Source organism: Camelus dromedarius, chromosome 6 (genome assembly GCF_036321535.1).
Source record: "Camelus dromedarius isolate mCamDro1 chromosome 6, mCamDro1.pat, whole genome shotgun sequence".
In the NCBI taxonomy this organism is placed as follows: Eukaryota; Metazoa; Chordata; class Mammalia; order Artiodactyla; family Camelidae; genus Camelus; species Camelus dromedarius.
Genome location: NC_087441.1, coordinates 35,140,640 through 35,165,181, shown reverse-complemented (window position 1 = coordinate 35,165,181; position 24,542 = coordinate 35,140,640). Strand labels below are relative to the sequence as shown.

At 34.9% G+C, this 24,542-nt stretch overlaps 1 protein-coding gene across 1 annotated transcript in view; it reads right to left on the bottom strand.

Annotated features, from left to right (window-relative positions):
* SERINC1 (serine incorporator 1) overlaps positions 1-6,213 on the bottom strand; it is a 32,175-nt gene extending 25,962 nt beyond the window's left edge. The window contains exon 1 of the mRNA XM_010979173.3: positions 6,067-6,213. Within this exon, the coding sequence (XP_010977475.1) occupies positions 6,067-6,105 (39 nt within the window). The 5' untranslated portion in view covers positions 6,106-6,213. The remainder of the gene's footprint in view (positions 1-6,066) is intronic.
* Positions 6,214-24,542: the final 18,329 nt, after the last annotated feature.

The window sequence follows — 24,542 nt, the reverse complement described above, 5'->3', positions numbered from 1 at the left end:
TGGGAAATCCCTGTATCTTCCTCTCAATTTTTCTGTGAAGCTAAAACTGCTTAAAAAATAAACCTCTTGAAGTATACAAAAGGATAATACATTGTGACCAAGTAGGGTTTAACTGGGGGAAAGCAAGGCAGGTTAAGCTTTTGAAAATCAATCAAATTGATTCATCACATTCACAGACTAAAGAAAAACCATTATGGTCATCTTAACAAATACAAAAAAATCATTTGAAAAAAATTCAATATCCATTATAAAACAAACTACAAAACTCAGCAAATGAGAAACAGAATATCCCTGACTTTAAAAAAAGGCACTTACAAAAAAAATCTATAGCTGTCACTAATACTTCATGGTAAAAATCTGAATGATTTCCCTTAAGACCCAAAACAAGGCCAAGGATATCTGTTCTCATCACTTGTATTCTGACTTCACTCTGGAGTTCCTAGCCAATATAACAAGGCAAGAAAAAGAAAGAAAAGGTATATACTTTGAAAAGGAAAAAAAAAAAAAAAACTGCTTTCTTTCACACATAAAACTGTCTTAAATGAAAAATTACAAAGAACTTACAAAAATGCTACCAGAACTACAAGTGAGTTTAATAAGGTCACAGGACACAAGATCCATAAATTTGTTATCAATTATACTTCTGCATACTAGCAACAAATAATTGAAAATTGAAATTAAACAAAAACAGGTATAAATCTAACAAAATACACACTAGATCCTAAATGATTTAAATTAGAAAATCACTAATGAAAGAAATCAAAGATCTAAATAAACGGCAAGATAAACTGGGCTCATGAATTGGAAGACTCAATATTGTTAAGAAACCAATTCTTTCCAAATTAATCTATAAATTCAACCCAATTCCAATCATAAATCCAGCAGGAGTTTGGTAAGAACAAACTAGCTGCTTCTCAAACTTTTATGGGAAGGTAAAAGAACTAGAATAGCCAAAAGAATTTTAAAAAACAAAAGAGTTGGAAGACTCATACTACCTGATTTCAAGACTAACTTTAAAGTTACAGTAATCAAAATAGGATATTTTAGGCAAAAGTACGGACACATAAATAAATCGAACAGAGTTCAGACATAGATTCACACAAACATGGTAAAGGGGTTTTTGACAAAAATTCCAAAGCAAATCAATACAGAAAGAACAACCACTTCTACTCTTTGAAAGACATCATTAAGAGAATGAAAAAGCAAGTTACACACTTGAAGAAAATAATTGCTAGTGAGAAAGAAAACTGGTACAACAGCCATCTTGGAAATCAGTTTGGCAATTTCTTGTAAGTCAAATACACATTTACCGTATGAGTTACCAATCTCACTGCTAGGTATTTAGGTAAACAAAATAAGAAATTATAGTCACAGAAAAAAACCTTTATGGGAATGCTTACTGCTACTTGATCACCAAAATCTGGAAATGCCCCTCAACTGGTGAATGGCTAGGTAAGTACATCCAAGAAATGGAATATTATGCAACAATAAAAAGGGAGAAACTACTAATACACACCCTAATATGAATAAATCTCAAATTAATTATACTAAAAGCAGCCAGACTCAAAAGGCTATATATGCTGTATGATTCCATTTATATGACATTCTGGAAAAGCAAGCTCTGGAAACAGAAAAAACAGAGACTGTCCAGGATAGAGTAGGCATAATTTTTAAGGTGACAAATATTCTGTAGTGGTTACACAACTACATGATTTGTCAAAACTCACAGGGCCATATAACTACAAAGCATGAATTTTACATAAATTGTATCAACTAAAAAAATTAACAGAAAAATTTTATGGAAGGAAAACAAAAACAATGTAACATGAAAGTAACTCATACCCTTAAGAGAGAATCCTCAAAATAAATGAAGCAAAAAAGGACATTCAAAGATAAAATACAATAAGAATTTCCTTAGATGAAGAAATAAATCTGTATTTTCAAAGAATACTATTATCCAGAAGAAAATAAGTGATAAAAGACTTAAAAGTATAACAGACTTAACTAATTTCAAAGATAAGTAAAACTCTTCAGATACTCAGGCAGAAGAAACAAGTCAATTGAGTATGAGATGTGCTGGAAGTGGATGGCTATCAAGGCAGGTAAAACAGAACATAATCCATAGAAATAAATACAAAGTTCTGAAGGAAATGAGTATACTATTATGCCAGTCTACAATGTCTCTCAAGAATGCAAGAGGAATTTTTAAATATGAAAAAGTTCAGAGATTTCATCATTCATGAATCTTTTTTGAAAAATCTATTAAGCAACCAAATTTGGTCAATTATGAGATGACATTATAATTTAAAAAAAAAACTGGGAGAAGGAAGAAATGGTGAAAAGGAATGCTTTGAGTTTGAATCCATGTTAAGTACAGAACAGTGCTTTTCAAACTATTATCCATGAGAATCACCAGGAGAGCATATTAAAACAAAATGCTAGGCCCTAGTCAGTGTTTCCAGTAAGTCTCCTATTGTGCTGATTCTACTGGATCCAGGACACTTTAAGAATGACTGGTTTAGTTCTAAGATTAAACACCTTTGGGAATTATGGTTATAAAACAAAATGGCCACATATAAAAATAATACAAAGGGATTCTGGTTAAAGACGGCAAACTGAATATATGAATTTACTTTAGAAACACCAATAAAGTGAAAAATAAAAGGATTTTTAAAAGAACGAATAAACTTAGGTCAAAGGCAGGAGAATAATTTGGAAGGTACAAAGTAACATTGATTTAACAGGTCAAGAAAGTTGAATCATGAGCCATCAAAGAAAGAAGTTAAGAAACAATAAAATTTGTATAGAATACCCAAATCTATCAGGAATTGGTGGCACCTGGTGCTTCTGTAAGTGAGGCTGAATGTAGGGGGAAAATAGGATGATTGGTTGAACGTCTTTTTAAAGAGCAGTTAAGACTCCTAGATTTTAATGAATTTCTTGAACTGGCCAAGTAAGGAGGATGAGGTAAGATTTCTCAACCATGGCACTACAGACATTTTGGGACAAATAATTCTGTTGTTGAGGGCTATCCTGTAAACTGTAAAATATTCAGCAATATCCTTAGCCTCTTCCCACTAGATGCTATTAGCACCCCTTACCCCAAGTTGTGACAATGAAAAATGTCTGCAGACAATGCCAAATGTCCCCTGGAGGCAAAACAATGCCTAGCTGAGGACCACTGCTTCATAGAAACATCTCCTTGAAATCTTTTCAGGAACGTCACCTGATGAAGAAATGTTTACTTAACATCCAACAATTCCTTTACTTTTATTTTTCTTTTGTTAGATTAAAAAAAATAATAATTTAATGTTTTATTTAAAAACACATGTTTAGCAATACTACTATCCCTTAAAACAGTATTTTTGCCTATTCATTCATCCATTTGTATAAATGCACTGAGAAAGAAGGAATGTTACTGGTGGAATATTTTTTTGATGACATTTTCATTTTGTACTCTGCACTGCTTGACTATTCATAGCAACTATGAATCATTTCTAAAAAAAAAAAAAAAGCCATTGTACCAAAAGAATAAAAATCTAGCAGAGGCTGCACAAAATAAGCAGTAAGGAATCACTAGCTCTTTCTTCTCACTTACTTAACTACATTACGTATCTTGGGCAAAATATGATAGTTATTGCATACAAAGCCTAGCGATTCAAAAAAAAATCAATTCTATTAACTGACAGCATTTTAAGATTGGGGTAGGGAAATGCACTTAAGTAGGCATAAATTGCTGGTAATGTAGTTACAGGATTAGGCGGAAGATCCAGATGTTTACAATAATGCTTAAAGTAATCGCCAATCAAATAGATAGCCATGCATAAACCAAGGTTCATGATCAATCTAATCCTAGTCCATTTAACAGAAAGAAAAAAAAACCCACACACAAGATGAAACAGAAAATTTAACTCCAATCTCTACACAGTAGTGTTTACTTGTAATTTTTCTTCTTGTACCTCTTTCAGAGTTCACTTTCTACAGTTTTATAAAAAAGAAAAAGCCTTTACAAAGTTGATTAAGTCTAAAGGAACCTGAGCAAAACAAGGAGGTCTGTTTTAATTCTGGCTTAACTGATCTAATTTAATGACGTGAATACTTTGAACATTTGAATAAATTTTAAATTTGTCAAAACCTCTGAAGTAAATGAGCATACTGACTGTTAAGAATGTGGAAGAAATGGTTTGTAAAATACAAGGCATATTCCCTTTTAATTGCTATCGAACTGCACTAAAATTGAACAATTCAGGACTAAAGAGACTGAGGCACCAAGAAAGAAAGGAAAAAAGACCAGAATTGCACACTATAGAACCAATTCCCAGACTGGCCACCATAATCTAGAACCATGATGAGCACCTTTAGTCACGTAACCTCTCTATCAGAGATCTAATTACTAAAAATAAGAAAACTGCCTCCATTACTATCTTTCCAATATACTTTGATAGTAACAGTGACTAAAAGGCTTTGTTAATTTTATCACCAACACATTTTTTTTTTTAGTCAGTAAAGGTTGAGAACTAAGTTGTAAAAATATGATCAGGAATATAATTTTTCCCATATTGTTCACTAAAACTATTTTCTTCCTGATTTAAAACACAGACATATTTTTAAAGAGCCCTAAAAACTTGAATTAGTCCTTGAGGCAAAAAAATTGATCATCACTGATTTAGAAATCGAGAACAAAATGGAAAACATGTATTTCTCCTTTTAAATCTTTACTACATACAAAGAACATGCCCACTTGCTAACTGGAATCTGACTTTACAAATCGAATTACACATCTCCCCACCCCCCAAGAAATTTAGACAATTTTATAGTAATCATTTACTACTTCGTAATACATTTTATTGCACTAAATATGCCTCTTATGTATAAAACAGTTAATAGATTCAAATGGAGTCTCTTTCTCACTGAGAAAAAAAATGTTATCAGCTTTCCACGCCCAACTGCAAGAGAAAAATGTAACATAATCAAGACAATGACCTGGGTTGGAGTAACAGCCTCCAGGTACTGTTTTATTAAAATTTAACACAGTTCAAGTCACATGAAGAATTTTCTGAAAAGAGGCAAGGTACGTAAAATAATAAAAATGCTAGCTAATGTATATAATGGAGTTATTTGGAAAGTCAAACAATAATTGTTAGAAGTGTAATTTAGAAATCATGGATTAAAGAAATGATTTGAACCCAAATACATCGCCCCAAATCACAAATACCTGTATTAACTGTAAAGTCAATTTTTGTCTACTAGACGGCGTGTATCAATCTCAGGTTTATTTTGTACTACCTCAATTAAGAAACCTTGCCAATATTATGAAGAATGGTTTCACTCTAACAACGCTATCTAATCAATTTCAACGTACACCTAATTAAACCTGAGATGTCAAATAACACCAGGATCTTTAAGTCAAAAAAACAGGTATTTAATACCACAGAATTGACCAGTTTTTTCAGTTACATCAATTATTACTTGAGATTATTGTGTACATTAATTTTCTCATACCATGAAGGTCGAGGACCAAGTCGCAGAGCTGACTATTTAAAAAGGATATAATTACATCAGTATTACTGCCAAGCTGCCCCAGATACCCGGCACTTAATTGTAGTCTGCGCGACAGAACAAAGAGGCCGGTAGGCCTCCAGGGATGATAGTGCTGCAGTCTGAGGTCGTTAGGGGAAGAGATGGGATTCCCCAAAGAAAGGGACCTAAGGCCTTTGCAGAGATTGCCTAGGCAGACCTAAGAAAAAGACAAAAAGCGGCCTGGAAGAGTAGGGAGAAGCTTCCCCGGAAGACGGGTAGGGGAGAGACTACCAGCTCCCTCCTCCACTTCTTCTGGGGGGGGGGTCATCTTCCCAAGAGCACTCCTCCTCATGGCCACCCCCGTCAGCTCTTCCAAAGACTAGGCCCTGAAGCTAAGTCGGGAGTGATCAGGGGAGAAAACGGGGAAGGAAGGCACTCCCCGTTGGGTGGGGTAACACGGTCCCCCGGGCCTCACCCAGCCCCGCGCGGTGCCTTTCTCTTCCGTCTCTCACGCTAGCACCCCGAACGCTGCTAAAACCACCTTACCCAGCTAGCCATGGAGCACAGCCCCAGGACGCTCCCCATCTCCACAACGTCGCAGGCGCAGCCGAAGCCAACAAGATGGAGACAGCGCCTATCTCGCCTTTCCCCGCTTATTTACTAACTACGAGCCACTTCCGGCGCATAGCCCACCCCACCCCTCGTCTTTGCGTCACTTCCTTTGTGGCCTGGGTGGGGTGGGGTGGGAGAGGGAGGGTGTCGTGGTGAGGTTGCGCAAGCGCGGTCCTGAGACCGCCCCCCTCCCCCAGCCCCAGGCACTCTCCTTCCGATCTCTTGTAAGCCAGCTGGAGGAAGCATCTTGTGTTTCCACTTTGGCGTGTTTTTATTCCTCACTTGCATTTCAATTTGTTCCTGCATCCCACTGTCTAGGACAAGTTTTATTATAATATTTCTACTCATTTGGGTGCTTCCTGTTCTTTCTATCACAGTTTGTGGTTGCCAACGCATTTTAATTTCTTGTCCTATTAGGATGTTACAAGAAGTTTGCACATGTCACAGTTTTAAATTAGATAAGACGTACTAAAAAAACAAACAAACATATTTCATTTATTTTATTGAATGTCACGAATTGTTGAGATATTTGGAACCCTTGTGCATAGGTGATAATGGACACCTCCAGGGAATGTATTCATTAAATGTTCTAGTTATTTTTATAGTGATTTGTTACTGAAGATATTCCGAGAGAAGAGTGTGGCACACATAAACTTGAAATAGTCACTGTCGTAGCTAATAATGAGTCTTATAAAATCCACCACAATTAGGTGGGTGAAGTTGAGGTACCACCTAGGAATCTGAAAGAACTATGACCATTAGGTGGTGGTAAAAAGGAAGGAATGGGACTGGATAAAAGATAATGGGTTTAGTTTGGACTTGTTGAACTTGAAGTCTGAAATGCTACCCTTCAGCCCTTGAAAGTACAAGCTTAAAAACCAAAAGTTAATGAGATACTAAATTTAAAGTAATTTAACATTGCAGTTATAGTTGAAGATACAGAATTGAGAAAAATAACCAAAGAGAAATGTCATAGAGTTATAAGAGGCCTTAATGTAGAACCCAAAAATTAAACTCTGGAAGAATTATCAGGTGGGGAGAAGCTACTGACTTAGTTCTTATCTTCTTGCTTTGGTTGTTGATGTCTCTACACACCCCTCCTTCCAAGTTCTGCATTGTGAATTCTGTTTTGAGTATAAGTTGTGAAAATACCTTTTGTAAGATACTTGACTCCTCAGAATTTCACTATCCTTGTTAGTGGTATATCAACCCTAAAGAGTTGTGAGGGTTAAATACTATCACATGGTCTTATACTTGATAGCACCAGGTGTAGCATCTTGTAGATTTCATTACAAGCTAATTTCCTTCCCTTTTTTCCTACCAAAACTAATTAGCTTTTGTGGCTTGCCAACTTAGAACAGGCATAGTGTATACCCAAAGGGCCACTTTAAATTCTCAGATAATTTCCCCAAGTTATTTAACATTTCCTGGTCTATATCCTTGGGAAGGATATCATATTGTGACTTATAACATGGAAGCTTACTTCCCAGACTCCTTGATACTTTTATGGATGAAGCCCAGATAGCATTTAATCTTAAATGCTCATCTAGAGATTTTCTACTCAGTTACAATTTCTGATCTCAGAGCTGTGTCTTTTCCTTAGGCAGGCTTATAGTAATTTATATGAGATTGACCTTTTTTATGCAATCCAACAATAAAATGATATCTTCATTGTAAATATCATAGCTTCTATACAAGTTTGTTTTATCACAATCCTTAGGAAGACATTGGAAAATCTACAATTATAGGAGATGAGAAGATCTACCAAATCCAATTAAGAAGGAATGGCATGCAAATAGTAGAGAGTTTCAAGAAAAAGGGCCAGATCCACATTTTCATCTCCATAAGGAGATGCGTCCGGACACCTAATGGGCATTTAAATGCAACACATCAGAAAGTGCAGTATCACCCAATAAACTACAAACAGCTTTAAAAGTTGAAATATTTTGACTTACAAAAAGGTAAAGACAATAATGTCTTAACCATGAACTTTCCCATTTCAAGAAATAAAACATTACAACTAGAATTGGTCCTTAGTGCATTGCTCCTCCCCCTCCACCAAGAGATCATAATAAATGAATGTTAGGTACCAACCAGCAATCTGTGCTACAACGTCTTCAGTTTACTGACTGTTGCAAATTGTTCTTCAAAGTGGTTTTACCAATGTGAGCTTTCTCCAGCAGTGTGTGAGAATTGCTCCACATCTTTGTTAGCACTTAGGTGTGTCACACTTTAGCTAACATGAGAGAAATGATGTCTCATTATACTATCAATTTGCATTTCCCTGATAGCTAATAAGGCTGAGAACTTTTTGTTTATCAACCATTGGGACATCCTCTTCTGAGTAAAGTGCCTTTTCAAGTCTTTTGCCCATTTATCAGTTGGGTTATCCATCTATTCTTTATAGATTTGTAGATAGCCTTAACATATTTTTGGATACAAATTCTTTGTTATGTGTGTAGCAATTGCATTCCCCAGTCTGGACTTATTTACTTTCTTGTGGTGTCCTTTGATGACACCTCCATGTAGTTTTAAAATTTATTATAACGTAGTCAAATTTAGCAAACTTGACCCTTAAGTTACATGATTTTGTTGTTGAGAATGCATTACTAGTACCAAGATTTTAAAGATATTTTCCACTGTGTGTTTTCTTCTAAGTTGTAACATTTTGCTTTTAACACTTAGCTTTTTAATCCACTTAGAGCCAATTTTTGTGTATGGTATAAGGTAGAAATCCAATCAATGATGTGCTGGCTCTCCAGGGAAGAGGGCTGGAGAATAGCCCTGATAGCATTTGCTAATTTCCAGTATAAATACTCCCACCAGGGCTGATTCCCATCTACCAATGGTGTAACAAACAATACACTTGTGAAATTCTGGACTATTTAGCAGCTGGTCAGTTTGATCTAGCTACAACATACCACTGGATTTAACTGTATTCTAGTTTTTCTTATAGATAATCAGTTGTCCTAGTGTGAATCAGAGGATAGCAGTCCTTCATGTCTCATCTGTAACACCATTGCTGTCATATATCACATTTTCATACATGTGTCTGTTTCTGAACTCTGTTCTATTCTATGGATTGAGTTGTCTATCTACACATAATTTACTAACACATAGCTTTAATTATAGTTGCATCTCTAATACATAGTTTCAATTATGGTTGCTTTAAAGTCAGTCCTGATATCTGGAAGTAAGTAAATTAGGAGTTTTAAAAAATGCCATCTAATTGCTCAGTTCTCTAATCACATGACCTGATTCAGGGGTCAACTTTAGAGTATCTCAAGTGGGCAGCTTCCAAAAACATTAAAATATTAATTTTTTGAGGTGTTAATAGACAGCCACCCCAAAAAAGATTTCAAATAAGTTTGGATGGTACTGCATATTATATTCTTGTTATTGATGTTGCATGTTAACATTTGAAACTTATTTGACTTTTAAAAACTTTTTTCTTTTCCATGCAACATGTATTAATATCTGTCATAATTAATATTCTGTGGAATACAGTTTAAGAAATGCTGATAGAGGGAAGGACAGACTGCATAGCCTTCTGGCAGTCCTCCTAAAATATCATTTTTCATAACTGAGCTTTTTGATTATTAGTTCAAAAGATGAGGTCTTTTTGAATGTGGAGAGCTCAAGGTTATATTCTTTGGCAAGAATCTGAGCATGCTCTATGTTGCCAATTAAGGACAAGATACAAGTTTTACCATTAAAGTAAATGGAATTTAAAATTAATAGTCTCTCAGGGAAATTCAGGAGTAAGACCAAGACACAGGTCAGAATAGACATGGACAGAAGTGGGCTCAGAGAATTCTGGAATACCACAGGTGGGCTTGAGGTTTTCCTCAGGAAACATTCTGGATTCATTCTCACATATGGATAAACAAAGAATGGAAGCTCCCACGGACAGCATGATTGTGATAACTGTAGCCTGAGAAAAATGTAAAGCAGAGGCATCAGGCTTATTTTGTAATGGTAAAAGTGTCAGAATTACATTAATAAAAATCAGTTTAGATCTATGTAATCCCCAGTATGAATTAGGCACAAAATTTACCCTAATGTAATTAAATAAGTTATTCTGAAATTTAGACTTATTGACTTATCAGTCATTAAGTATTATGAGAATATCTACCTAAAATAATAATTTTGGTTTTGGAACTTACCTGCATGGCAGTAAAGTCGTATCTTCAGTGTAAAGGACAATACTTAGCTTTATGTTTTCTGTGGCAATCCATGCCTAGCTTCAAGTCAGAAAATGGGTCAAGATCCATCTCTGCTTTATAACACTCTGGAAATTACTATCTGATCTGTAAAGAGACCTATTTGTACTATCCTTAATTCTCAGATTACATTGAAGCACAAGTTTAAGAAAAACAAGAGTGGGCTGGGCCTCATATTGAATTCCTACAATCAGTCCATGACTGATTTTTTTCTCCAGAATAAGTGTGAGTAATGAAAAATCTTTTTAAAAACTGGTTAAACACCTCATAGTCATGCACTATTCTTCCCAGAGGGTTTATTACGATAGAGGAATACAGAACCGACATTCTGGGCTTCACAACATTGTACTTTTTGGAACTACCCCACATTTACTCCTGAGCTGCTGCAATTCCTGCTCCCTGAAAATTAACACTGTCGAAACTCTTCTTTTAAGAGGTTGAGGCTTTTCCTTTCTTACTATCTCTGCAAATCATAGACTGGGAAGAAATTAGTTCAGCATCTCATGCAGTGTCTGGAAATTTTAGGAAGCATATGGAATGTATAGAGTTCTGGTTGCAGATTATCAGTGATGACCTTTTGGACAATTTCCACTGCTACCTTGGCCAGTTCCTGCTGCCATGCTCCTTTCAATATTGTCTAGTGTTCATTCACAGACAATTCCTTTCCCACTGCTTATTTTGGGAAATACCTGTGCCCGGAAGTCAGAATTCTGTAGCCTTTCACCCTCTCCTGTAATCCCTCATCCATACTCATAAGGAAATGGTTTAGTATCGCATGTTAAAAGTTCTCAGTTTAACCAAGAATGAATGTCCCTACACCAAGGTTAACTGAAATCACTTACCTTTCGTCCCAAGTTTTTCCTGCCTTTATACAAATTTCTGTATAAGTTTTAAAGTTAATTTCCTAATGGACTATAGCTATGAAACGTTAAAATAGAACATATTTTTTGAGGAAAATAATTAGGTTATATTCTCCTGTGAATTAGAAATTATGCTGTTTAGCTTCTCTGTTCTCTGTAGATCAGGACTGAAACTACTGAGGACTAAAACATCTGGCTCTTAAAGGATAAGTAAAATTTGCATTGACAAAGAAAGAAAAGGCCCGTAAAAAGCATTTCATGGCTTTAATCCTAAATGTAAATATGTTTAAATATCTTGCCATGTGTTTTGTAAGAATAAGCCAGAAATAGATTAGGACATAATAACCTATAGGGGTCAGTATAAACTTAGAGTTGGAAGAGACCAAAAACACTCTCCTACATTATTAACTTCATATTAAAATAAAGGAAATAATTTTCTTTCCATGCAGATTTTCTTTTTTTGCCTAAATCTAAGCCAGTAAATCCCATGGACAATCAGATATGCTTTTACTAGTGAGGTAGATGGCTACAAAAATAAAATATTTATTTCAGAAAAAAAAGTATATAAATTTAGGGAAAAAAAGCAAATATTTACCATGTAAACAATGAAGTGGGTAGGGAGTTCAGATGTTTCTAATGTTTAGTATATTGCTTTAGAATCATTGAGAATGACTACTATTATTTATTATACTATAAGAAAAGAGCTAACTATTTCTATTTGGGCATTTTTACCCTCTGTTTAAAGAATAAAGTTAAACATGCCTTGTAAATCACCTGCTGATGTCTCCAGTCTCCTGTCTTTTCATTTCCTTATTTTTCAGTCATTTTTTTCTTCCCACAAATATTTTAAAGTTCTTAATATTAATACACATATCTTTTACTTTTTATAATTCTGTTTTAATAATGAAGACATTTGAAGAAATAGATTTTCCCCTAAATGATTTTTTCCTTTCTTGTAGATATCAGTATATAAAGTTCTCCCTTCCTTTGTTTTCTATAAAGATCATATTTCTTTTAAAACTCCCTTTTTGATATGAGTGTTATCAGCAATGTATTTCTTAATTTCAAAATAGAAAAGACTTTTCCAATGTTATTGGCTTATAATTAGAAAAATGCTATAAAAATTCTTATTTTATTAGTTTGTGACCAAGCATCTGATTTATGTTTCTAAATGTTCACTGACATAAATAGGAAAAAAGTATACTAATTATTAGAGGAATATAAAGATCCATAAATCTATTAATTTAGGTTTATTATATCTATTATTCAATTCCTCTGTCCTTACTTATTTTTTGCTTACCAGATAAATTCATTTATAAGTGGGGCCTAAATCTCCCACCATAATTAAGGGTTTTTTTGTTTGTTTTTCGGGGGATAGGTAATTAGGTTTATTTTTTCAATTTATCATTTTTCATTTTAGTGGAGGCACTGGGGATTGAACCCAGGACCTCCTGCATGCTAAGCACACACTCTTACCACTGAGCTATACCCTCCCCCTAAGTTTTTAAGTCACATTCTTCTTGCATTTCTTATAGTATTTACTTTGTATTTAGTTTCTATTTCAGGTTTATAGTTATATTAACTTCAATTATGACTTTCTTCATTACACTGAATCCTTTATTCTGTTATGTTTTACCTTAATCTTCACCTTCTCCAATGTTTATAATACTATTTTGCTTTCTCTTGATTTGCTTTAAATGATATTATTTGACCTTCTGCCATTTTAATGGATGCAATCAGTATTCTTATATTTTTTTTCCATATCTTCCTACCCTAGTTTTTGTTATTTTGCCATTTCTAAGGCATGAAAGCTTATAACATTTATATTCTCTTCTGATCCTCTTAGCTCTATGTTTATTTTAATATCCGTTCCATGGTAATGTATCATCAATATTCACCTGCAATATTTTGCTACAGTTTCTTGAGTCATCTTTGTGTTACTGAGGTTCTTTGTGGATTCTCCAAGAGAGGACTCATGAAAACAAGATTCCTTGAGTTCTTGCTCATTTAGAAGTGGCTTTTTTTTTTTTTTTTGCCTTTATATTTGTATAGTAGTTTGGCTGGAAATAAAATTATTGGATCACCTCCTCTTAAGGATTTTTAAGGTTTTAGAAACTGTCTTTTTTCTTTTTAATTAAATGTTTCTGTGAAGAAGTCTGAGGGCAGGCTGATTTTTCTCCCCCTGTATGAATAACCTAATTTTTTTTTTTAACCTGCAAAGGGTTATTTTATTAATTTCACATCACTTCAACCTCTGCTGTGCTGTCCTGTTTCTCTCTCTGACTCTCCTGCCTCTCCCTTTATCTCATAATGACTCTTGTGATGACATTGGGCCCAACTGGATAATCTTGACTGATTTCCCATTTCCAGATTCCAAACTTAATTATACCTGAAAAGTCCCCTTTGCATAGGTAGCATACTCATATGCTCTGGAAATTAGGATGTGGCCTTCTTTGGAGGGGCCATTATTCAACCTACTACAGGTGCTATGATTTTGGCAATAACTGGAGTTTGTCATTGCCTGGTTAATGAGTATTTTTATTCTATTTATGTTTATACAATTTTTGTCTATGGAAAGTAACTTTTAAGAAAATATTTCAGTATTCTTCAGAAATAAATAACACATTTGCAAAATATTTACATGAAAATGTTAATGAAGCTTCTGGTTTGTTTTCATAAGGTCTTCTCTGGAGAAGCATACTGTTATATATTTAAGCCATGTGCAGTCTTCACCTTACCCCAGACACTATACCCAGAATTTAATCACACAATACCTATGCAATTGACTGTATACACAGAATAAAAGCATGCCCTTCACATAATAGGTGTCTTTAAATAAATGTTTGTTAAATTAATTAATGAATTACAGAGCTGGTATGAAATAAACTTAACTATTCCTTTTAGTTCTGTTTCCCTACTTGAATGCCCCACTATAGTATAAATTACATAAGTGCATAAGGTCATAGATTATTTATATGCTCTGATGGTACTGGGCATGCTTCTGCATATAATATATACTCAATAAATACTTATAAATAAGTGAATTTAAGAGTGAACTTGATGGCAGGGAGAAATAAGTGAAGAAGGATTTTGATGACACTAAGTACTTACTTAGAGTCCCTTTTTGCCTTCTCTTGATCCTGCAATGAAAATATTTCTTTAGGAGATTAAAAATCATTTTCTTGGAAATAATGTAAGATAACAAAATCTGGAAATCATTTTTCCCAGATTAATTATTATTGTCTATTAAAAAATCAAACATGTATGTTGACAGTCCTAAATGAATAACTATTATTAAATCTTATAATATTAACAAATTTAGAGGAAAGCAATCTATGACATTATCAATTGAGAAAATCTCTTAGTGTTTTCTTCCTAACGCCTGTCTATCCCCCCAAATTCCAGCAAAATAGAAGAGCTTTAATGCTGTTGTGGGGAAAGAAATTTTCCTCTACCCTTCTAGGTTCTTGAGGCTGGTCTAAGAATGAAAGTGACCTGAGATCCATTAACCAGAGAAAATCAGACAAAATTCTAGTAACATGTATACAAGGGAGAGACCCTGAAAAACTAAGTGACTTGCCAAGATGACTGAAGCCCTCACCTTAAATACCGTCTTCAGCCAAAGAAAAAAGAGGATGTTGAGGGTGTTGCTTTGGGACTTCGAAGGAGAAGAAGGCAATTCCCATGGAAGATGGAAAAGCAAATGTTTGGTAAACAAATGTTTGCTGGGCAAAGTAGAGAAAATAGGACACAGAGCGGTCTCTAACTTCTTAAGTTTCCCCTGCCACATCTAGCCAATATTCATTACAGACATCTCTGGTGATAGCTCTGTTCTTGTAATAGGCCCTCTATCTAAATTTTTCAGGCAGTTAGGGGGAAAGTCAAAGCTTATTCCTGAGTCTTTTGGGCCTAACTATTCAGTTAGAAATAATCCAAATGCCAAAGAAACATTTTGGGGTGGCAAGTTTTGCTCCCCTATAGTGCAGTGTTAAGTTGAACTCTAGCTCACAAAACAAAATTTCATTTTCTATTTTGTTCTTCCTCAGTTATAGAAATGGTAGTAAGTACAGTACATTATGATGAAATATCTCAACAAAACTTCATTTGTCTAAAAAATGGGATCTGAAAACATTTGACCTCTTTTATACATGAGTGGGTAGAACAAGTGACTGTCTTGGAAACCAAACTTGAATCTATGATTTGTCTTAGAATTTAATTTAGAAAGCCAGAAGTTGGAGTTGTCACAATTGTAACACTTTGAAAGCCAGGAATGTGAAATGCCATGAATTTTAACTAAGAAAATCCTTACAGCCTTGAAGAATTTTAAAACTTTTTCTCTTAGCTGTTAAAAATATCAAGCCAATTTAAAGGTTCACAGCATTCAAATCATCCTCTATTTCAGAAGGTACAAGTCTTGACTTAGGAAATTGGGATTAAAGAGATGTGGAGAAGGAAGCAAGTCTTGCAGAAAATATGATTGCTTAATCCATGAGGTACTTTCAAGTCATTGAAGAGAGAAGCAAAAAAATAAACTGTACTAAAAAGATGAAGCATGACTGTGAATGTTATATAAGTGAATGAAAAATAAAACACCTCACCCACAATGTGATTGCAAATAATTCCATCATTATAAGTACCTCTTGTTATTTGTTGTTCCCAAAACTCACAGACTATTTTTTTAAATTGATATTTACTTCAAGTAAAAATAAAATGTTTTGAGTGTATCTACTCCCTCTTCCAAAAATGCCTGCAGTCAATGTTAGTTGTAAACAGATTGATTTTTGATTCTTTAAGAGCTCTTCATTGCTTCCTCAATAATACCCTCTTCTGTAGGCACTGGTGAGGGGACAATGACATGAATTCTTTCGACTTTCACAGCTTGACCTTTCTTTTGTATTAAAGGTAGAATGTAGGCTTCATAAAAAGCAGGCATTATAATGCTTGAGAGATTTGTGTAGGCATTATTTATGCCAATGAATAAGTATGGTAGGTTTTATATAAATAAGACCAATGTTTTATCTGAGAAAGTAGAACAGCTATTTCTTCTAAAAATAAGTTGTTGATTCAATATATATTTATTTTTGAAATGTGACTTCAGTTTTAAGTAAGATTTTATTCTATATCAATATTCAAATTTTATCTTGAAACTATACGTTAAACCACTTGAAAGTTGGGTTGGAATATTTAAGATGAAAGCATCCTGACTTATTTTATAAGGTTATAAGTTATGGCCTGGGGTAATAAATATATGGAGTGCAAAACAGACTGCAATTTACAAGAGATTGTGTATACTGTGTGTTTGCAGTAGTGAGGTTTAGTCTTGTCCAAGGCAAAGTAATGGAGTACTATACTATAGATACACTTTGAAATCTTACAACTTTGACATTTGTTTTAAATTATAATCAGGTTTGGGTTTTTTTTCCTTCTTACGCTATCTAGGCAGTCCTTGAATTATTAGAGTTATTTTTTTGTCCATTAATGACTGAATTTTTGTAATATATATTTCCTTTTAAAACATGAGAACCAAATTAAGAGAGCTGACACTTCTGGATCATTTTCCATTTCAAAACAAAAGCCAAGAAGAATATTTTAGTGGACTGTTTTACAAGTTAGTGTCTTGGTTTTATGTTTAGTTTAGAGGCACACACATTTATTCCAGAGTAGTAAAAGTAATCACCTAGCTGCTTTTCCTCTACATGACTTTTAACATCATTGTCATCATCAATCAATCATAATAGTAACAACAATAATTATATACTAACCTATAACCTGTAGTATATGAAAGCCATTATTATGAGTATTTACATGTATTAACTCATTTAATCCTCATCACAAATCTATAAGGAAAATATTATTAATATTCCTATTTGACAGATGAGGAATCTGAAGCCTGGAGATATCAAGTGACTTGCCCAAGGCTACCCCATCGTGGTAGAGTGGCAGGTAAGTGGCAGTACATCAGGTAGCCACTTACAGGAAGAGGAACTTCACTCAACCCTGTTGAAAGAAGAAAGTTTCTGAAATAAAAGGGCAGCCAAAGTAAAGAGACCTTTTTCAAATAAGTCTGGTACTTTCCCTCTCAGAGATTCACATTACACGTTACTTTTTAAAGGCTTCAAGAAATCCTGTGATAAACCTATTAAGCCAGGGTTTCTCAAATTTATATGACGTCAGGGCTTTCTGTCTCCTGAAACTAAATAACACATACCACATCCCATGGGTCAGTGTTTAGGGAAACACTGTTAAAATAAACTCTTTCAGAACTTGGTCTATATTTCCTTGGAGAATAAAATGAGACAAAATGAGAAAACTGGATTAATCTATTACATGGAATACAAATAATAGTTCTAAGTAAGAATTTATGCACTGAAATTATTTCCCAAAGGAATATTAGAATCTTGTTTTAGAAATAGAGCAGATAGTCTTCCATAAAGTATTTATTTGAGGAGTTTGGGTTAAAATATTAGAACAAACTGACATGTCAAAGCTTTGTTCTGTAGGTAAGTGGCAGATGTATCTGCAATAAAAACAACATGAAATTCTCTGGAGTAGTTCAGAGTCTAGATAAAATCAGTAGTATGTGACAGGAATATAGAAATTAGGATCTAAGGGAAGAACACATAGCATACAAGAAACAAATTAAGTGACAAAGGAGTGGTTAATGTATTTCAAGTCAAAGCTAAGAAAGAACAGAGTTGGTTAAGGATGGCTAGTTTAACGGCAGAAACATCAAAGGCAGTGTTACAGCAGATGATGAAGTTCAGGTTTATGACCTGAAGGGTGGTGATAGAAATCCTTTGCTGACTGAAGAATGCCTGAGGAGTGAACACTCAACTGCATCTGCCAATGTCTTCTTTGTTGTGAATTAACAATGAATGTGCTTGAATCCATTGAGAATGTTACAGACATGATACTCCCCTTTCTGCCTTGTGGTCTTCTAGTTAGAGGGATTCGTTTTAATAAGTTTCAAATTTTTTGGAAGAATGTTTGATCACAGTTTTAATCTACACCATGACAACATTTTTCTTGTATATTTTGTTCTTTAAAAGTGAAACATTTTAAAATTTATTCGTTGAAATAATTTCAAATTTACAGAAAAGTTTTAGAATAGTACAAAGAAAATAAGTTGGTCCAATACTACTCTCTATAGAGCACAGTCACATTTTGCCAATTGTCCTAATGTTATCTTTTATAGTGGGTGGACAGATGGATAGATAGACAGACAGACAGACAGACAGATAGATAGATAGATAGATAGATAGATAACCTGGTCTTGCAGTTTTTGAATACTTTCCACAAGAAGGGGGGTGATGTTTCATGCAGTTATGTTCATCGTTGTCACATGTTGGGTTCCCCAGGAAGAGGACTCTGAGATGAGATTTAGCACGAGGATGTTTATTAGGTAGTGCCTAATAGTGCAGGGATCAACACCTGCAGCAGGGAGGAGAAATAAACAAGAATGGGCAGAAGGAGAAGTTGTGCCATGATGCAAGCTCAACTGCAGCCTCAGCTGACTCCATGGGGAAGCTCTGGACCTAGAATGACCCTTTCGACTTGCCTGAGTGGGGCTAAAATGGCCAGACATTCATACCTTGGCATCAATCATTGTTGGTGTAGGGCTCTAGAAGGGGCATGGTGACAGACAAGCCAAGGCTTCCTAAAGGAGCAGACAGCTGAAGGCCATCTGAAGATAGCTCACTGTTCATGCAACAAGTCTTTCCTTCAAAATGGATCACACCACCCTGTCCTAGTGGATGTACTCTGGATATGCACTCTTCTGGGCTGTAGTCTTCATCTGATTTCAAAGCTATTCATGACTCAGAAATGTAAAGAATCACTGAATTATTGGGAAAACTTATTACGTCTGTACCTTAACTGTTTTTATCTAGAAAGCTTTGAGCTGAAGTTAATTTTCAAAACTACTTGGTAAAAATAAGTATTCTGCTTTTTACAGTTGGCAAATTCTCTCTAGTTGTATGTGAGGATTTTGAGTATCGAAAACTCTTTGTGATTTTGTTATGCTACTAAAAGCAAAGACTCACCAAGTGTGCTTTGGTTATGCAGGTATTTCTGAACTATTTCAAAGTTTTATTCAGAGGCTTTAAGCCCTTTGTCCCAGTTCCTGAGAAAGCATCGCCTACAACCAAGAGGGGGCAGCAGAGGGCCACAGAGCAGTGCACTACAGGTATAGGACATATCAGTGAGAAGGGCTCTGGCTTGGTCTTGGAGACCCAGACAGATTTATCCACTTATGCTAAACACAGAAGGTGGTGCTTGTGCTTAAGAAAAGTCAGTTATAAGCATACTGGGAGAATCACCAATTTTTCATGTGTAGTACTCCTGGGATTAAAAACTGAACAGAGGAAAAGGAAATAGAATCCAGGTTTTAGGGAAGCCATGGGCTTGCCAGGGAGCGTGTACATCTTTTGAATCTATGACCCAGGGCAACTTCAGGACTCTAGATCAGAATCTAATATATATATATATTATATATTTTGAATACTTTCCACAAGAAGGGGGGTGATGTTTTATGCAGTTATGTTCATCGTTGTCACATGTTGGGTTCCCCAGGAAGAGGACTCTGAGATGAGATTTAGCACGAGGATGTTTATTAGGTAGTGCCTAATAGTGCAGGGATCAACACCTGCAGCAGGGAGGAGAAATAAACAAGAATGGGCAGAAGGAGAAGTTGTGCCATGATGCAAGCTCAACTGCAGCCTCATGTACGTATCAGATTTAATTATATATTTATCATCTATAATATATATTTTAATATTTATATATGTCATGCCATGCTTTTCAACACATAAATGTTCATTGTTCTATAACTTTGATACTGATAATGTCTCATAAATAGAACCTTTTGCCTGAGGTCCTATTTTGTCTTTTTCCATGAAATTGAGAGCTCCAAGGAGTTTTCTACAATGTTTTTCTGCCTCATTAGTGTATAAGATTCACAGGTTGTCCTTTTTCTGAGCTTCAGGTTTCTATTTTATTTCCCTTGTCCCTTCAGAATCTTTTCCTAGTCCTTAAATTTCCTTAATCATCTTTACATAAGGGATTGGTCTAACCAGTTCAATATTTGCAGCCTTGACTCTGGGGCCTTCCTCTCTGTACTTTTACTCTAGGTTTATAGAATTCTCTTCTTGGGTCCATGGCCAAGTTGAAGGTTACTCATTATCCACATATTAAGTTATTTAAAATAAACTTAATTTTTAGGATAGTTTTAGGTATACCAAAAAGTTATAAAGATAGTACAGGAAGTATATGAAACCCTGCTCCCAGTTTCCAGTTTTTTTTTTTTTTAATACTTTCAGTCTGCGTGGTGGTGAGGATGGTAGGTAAGTGGGATGAAACAGCACAACTAAGAGGGTGGGACTTAGCCTTGCACCACAGGAATAAGGCTACATATAACCAATCCTTTCAACAACGCTTCTACAGATAAATCAGTTTTATGATGCGTTGATTTAGACAATGGGCAGCCTGGCCCATGACAGAGAAAACACTTTCCTTAGTAGCCTATTCAGTATTGAAGTCATTGACTCCCCAGTGAGATTAGGAATAATGGCAGAAAATTCTCAACAGGCTTTGAATTCCTAGATAGCAGAGGTTATGTCATGTTCATTTTTTATATTCAATATCTAGCACATACTAGGTGCTCAATAAGTATTAATAAAACTAAATTGTAATACTGAGGAAGGAAACAGAAGATTGCCTATGTCTGCCTTTTCCTATAAATTTTTACTTGCAGTACATTTACACAGCTAGAGCAAGAAATAATTTTCTTTGAGTCTTTTCACACATTGGCAGTTATAAAACTTTACACTGCTTAGCTGGGAGTTCACACACAAAAATGCTGTCTGGCATGTCTCTAGAATTAGTTTGATTGCTACAGAGAATTAAGAACTTACCCTTTGTTACATCCATAGAATCCTAGATATGGTTTATTTGTATAAAATAAGTAGATATTGCATTTTCTTAGGTATAAGGAAATTCATTTTGCTATAAGCTGTCTGTCAAACATATTTTCTTTGCTTGCTAAATATAATCAGTTCCAGATTTGGGGGAGATGAACTCTGCAGCTTGTGAATTATGTAGATCCTGGTTTCTTTTCTCTCAAAGATAACTTTTCAGTAATTTTTCATAACTAATTACATACCTTCCTTGAAAGAGTCAGGAAAGGGTAGTAAGTCTCTGAAATTTTCATGTAGCAACCCTTATAAAGATTTAAATGTCACAGAGGAAGTAAAAATTATGCTTCATGAGAGGCTTGTGTATTACTTATAAATTTATCCAAATGCTACCATTATTATGGGTAGTTGGCATTTGATGTTAATAATGTAATATACATGTTTCTGTTTCCTAAAACTCAATTCAAACTGGCTTCAAGGACTAAAGGAATTTATTTTGTATTTCAGAGTGACTGAATCCAGGGATTTAATGTCTTCAGGATTTTCTTTTTCCATCACTTACCTCTTTTCTTTTATGCTTGTAGCTTAATTCTCTTTGACTACCACAAGCTTCCTTCATGAAGGGTATATCATTCCAGTTGGCACCCCAAAAATAATGGAACTTGTTTATTTGGGGGTATTACAAGGCAGACTGAATATCTAGCTTTAGTCTTACCCACTCCTCTGCTATTTCCTGTGGCCAGGGCAGTGGACAACCATGGTCACATATCCACCTCTTGGGTCATGAAGGAGAGGCATTGTGATTTTTTAGCACCTATTCTCCAGGCTGGGGTTGAGAAAGAACAATTTTCCAAAGAAAGTAAGGACTCCAATATCAAACAAATTTAGGAGAGATAAAAAGAATATGGAAAGACCAAAAACAAACAAAAAGAGATTTATTAAGCCAAGCATACGCAACTCCATTTCAGTTTCTAGTAGTGACAGAGTTGATTCTAATGCCTTTAATGGCAGTTCCCAGAATATTTTCTAGAAGTTAAAACACACAACTATCCATATTCTTTGGAACGATGCTAACAAGGGATATATTCATAAGTGTTTTTTTTTTTCACTTCCTGGTTTAGTAGGTTGGGAGTACATTTATTATCTTTTGTGGTAGACTTTGCAGTAATGAGTATTGAGTTTCCTTTCTGAGATCAGTGGGTATCAAGTCTTTTGATCTTGAAGATTAGGGCTTTAAGTATCTTTAATAATCTGAATTCTTCCTTATATTAGACTCTTTACAATCAATTAAATACATTTTCCTTTTGATAAAATACTTTATTTAACGATAAAGCTCATCTTGTCTTAGGGATTATGGGCCATGACACCTGGAATAAACATGAGTTAAATGAAGCACTGCTTTTTTTTTTTCCCCCTACTATATAGTTCAAGTAACATCATACCATTAAGGGATCAGTACCTAGTGGCTGAGTGCAATTGCTCAAATAGTGCTACCCTTTATTTAAGATTCCTTGAAAGCTGATATCAGTCTCTCTTAATGCATTTTTTTGTCTAATTTTAGCATGTTCATTAGAGACACCTGGATGCTCAGAGGTAGTTACTGCCCATAACTTGAAAAATGATTTAGCACATTTCCACAAACTGTGCTATATTTTCTGGCTTTAAACTATTATTTTAAAGAAGTTTGCCATGTTATGCAACATTTTTCTTATTTTTCTTGTATTTTGGCATAGACATATCTGTATAGTTTATTCATTGAAAGACAAGCATTTTACATTATGGTAGTAAATAAAATGTTTTGGTTTAGAAGCGTATAAAGATTTGTATTGCATTTTTCAGGGCATATCCTAACTTCTTTAAATTGTGGTAGTATCTTAATATACCACCTTAATATAGCACCTCAGGATTATATTTTTAACTCAAGTCATATAAAATGCATTTTTGAGAAATAGGAAAGCATCAGTGCCTTGAAATAACCAGATTAGGGTCTTCCTGCAATATTCCTTTCCTCTGGGATATGTGACTTCCCTGTGCTCTTATGTTTCTCTTTCCACTCTCCTTAGTGGAGTTCTCTTTTTCTGCTCACTCTTTAAATGTTCTAATGTTTCTCTCTTTGTCCTCTTCTCACTTTATATCATAGGTCATACAGCAAACTGGTGACTCCATAGCCTGAATCTGCCTACAGATAGTGAATAATAATGATAATGATGATGATGACGACGATAATAATGATAATGATAATAATAATAATAATAATTTGGCTCTTGCAATATTTTGAAATAAATATATTCAATATTTAAAAATTTGGGAATTACACATTAAATGTTTTCAGCTTTTCCTGAAAAACTGGACCACCTGTACAACCTAAGCTAGTATTTCCACCTGGCAATAGTTAGCTAGAGCTGTGTGTCAGCTGCCCATGTGGACAGGACAGGTAGTATCCCTTCCAATTACTATTTCCTTTGCTGTCCAGCACACACTAACCCTAAGCCCCAGTTACTGCTTAGCTCACCTGGGGTGTTGTTTTTCTTGTAATAGAGAAGTACTTCTTGATATCCATGTTTCTATAAAAAATTGCAAAATGCAAGACCAAGAGAGCCTTGTGTTTTAAGGAATGTAGGAAGAACGCAAATAATAATATGCAAATGACAAGTGTACCCTTTTGTCCCCAAAAGATTTAATTTACTTCTGTAAGATTTCAGCTAACATTTTAAATTAATGTTTCTAAGTATATAATATCTCCCATTCAGATCTTTTCCCTCAACTTCTGACCCATGTATCAAATGGCTTGCTCAGTATCTGTACTTGGATGTCTCACAGACATTATAAGCATCATATGTCTGATGTGAATCCATCAACTTACTCACCAAATTTACTCTTCTACCTGTGATCTCTCTTGTGGGCAGTTTGTATTATTGTTTCTAAGTATTCATTCTCTCCTTCTCTGTAAGAGAATTATGTATCATCTCCGGCCACTGCCATGTGCTTATAGTGTTTTCCCTGGGAGAAACATTCTTTCCCACACCATAGAGATCAGGCTTATTCATGGGCATGTTTTGTCCAATGAAGTGTAAGCAGAAGTCACAGTACACTTGTCTGAGCAGAAGCCTTTACCCTGGGTGGTTCCACCAGCTCTCCTACTCTCTACATTAAGATCAAATCACAGATGAAGTATTTTCTTTACACCTGGGTCCTGAGTGTAAGTACAGAACAACTGGATAAATATTTTTTTAAATGTATAACTATAGGGAAAGTGAGGGAACTCCTTAAAGTCCGGGAGAGATTGGAGTGAGAAACAGGGGCAAATCCAGGAATCTCAAAGGGAACATGTTAAGGGCGGGTGAACTATCCTACCCTGGAGATGCTGATAAGGATGCTTACCGTTCTTGGTCTTGGCCCTGGGTAAAAGGGGAAAA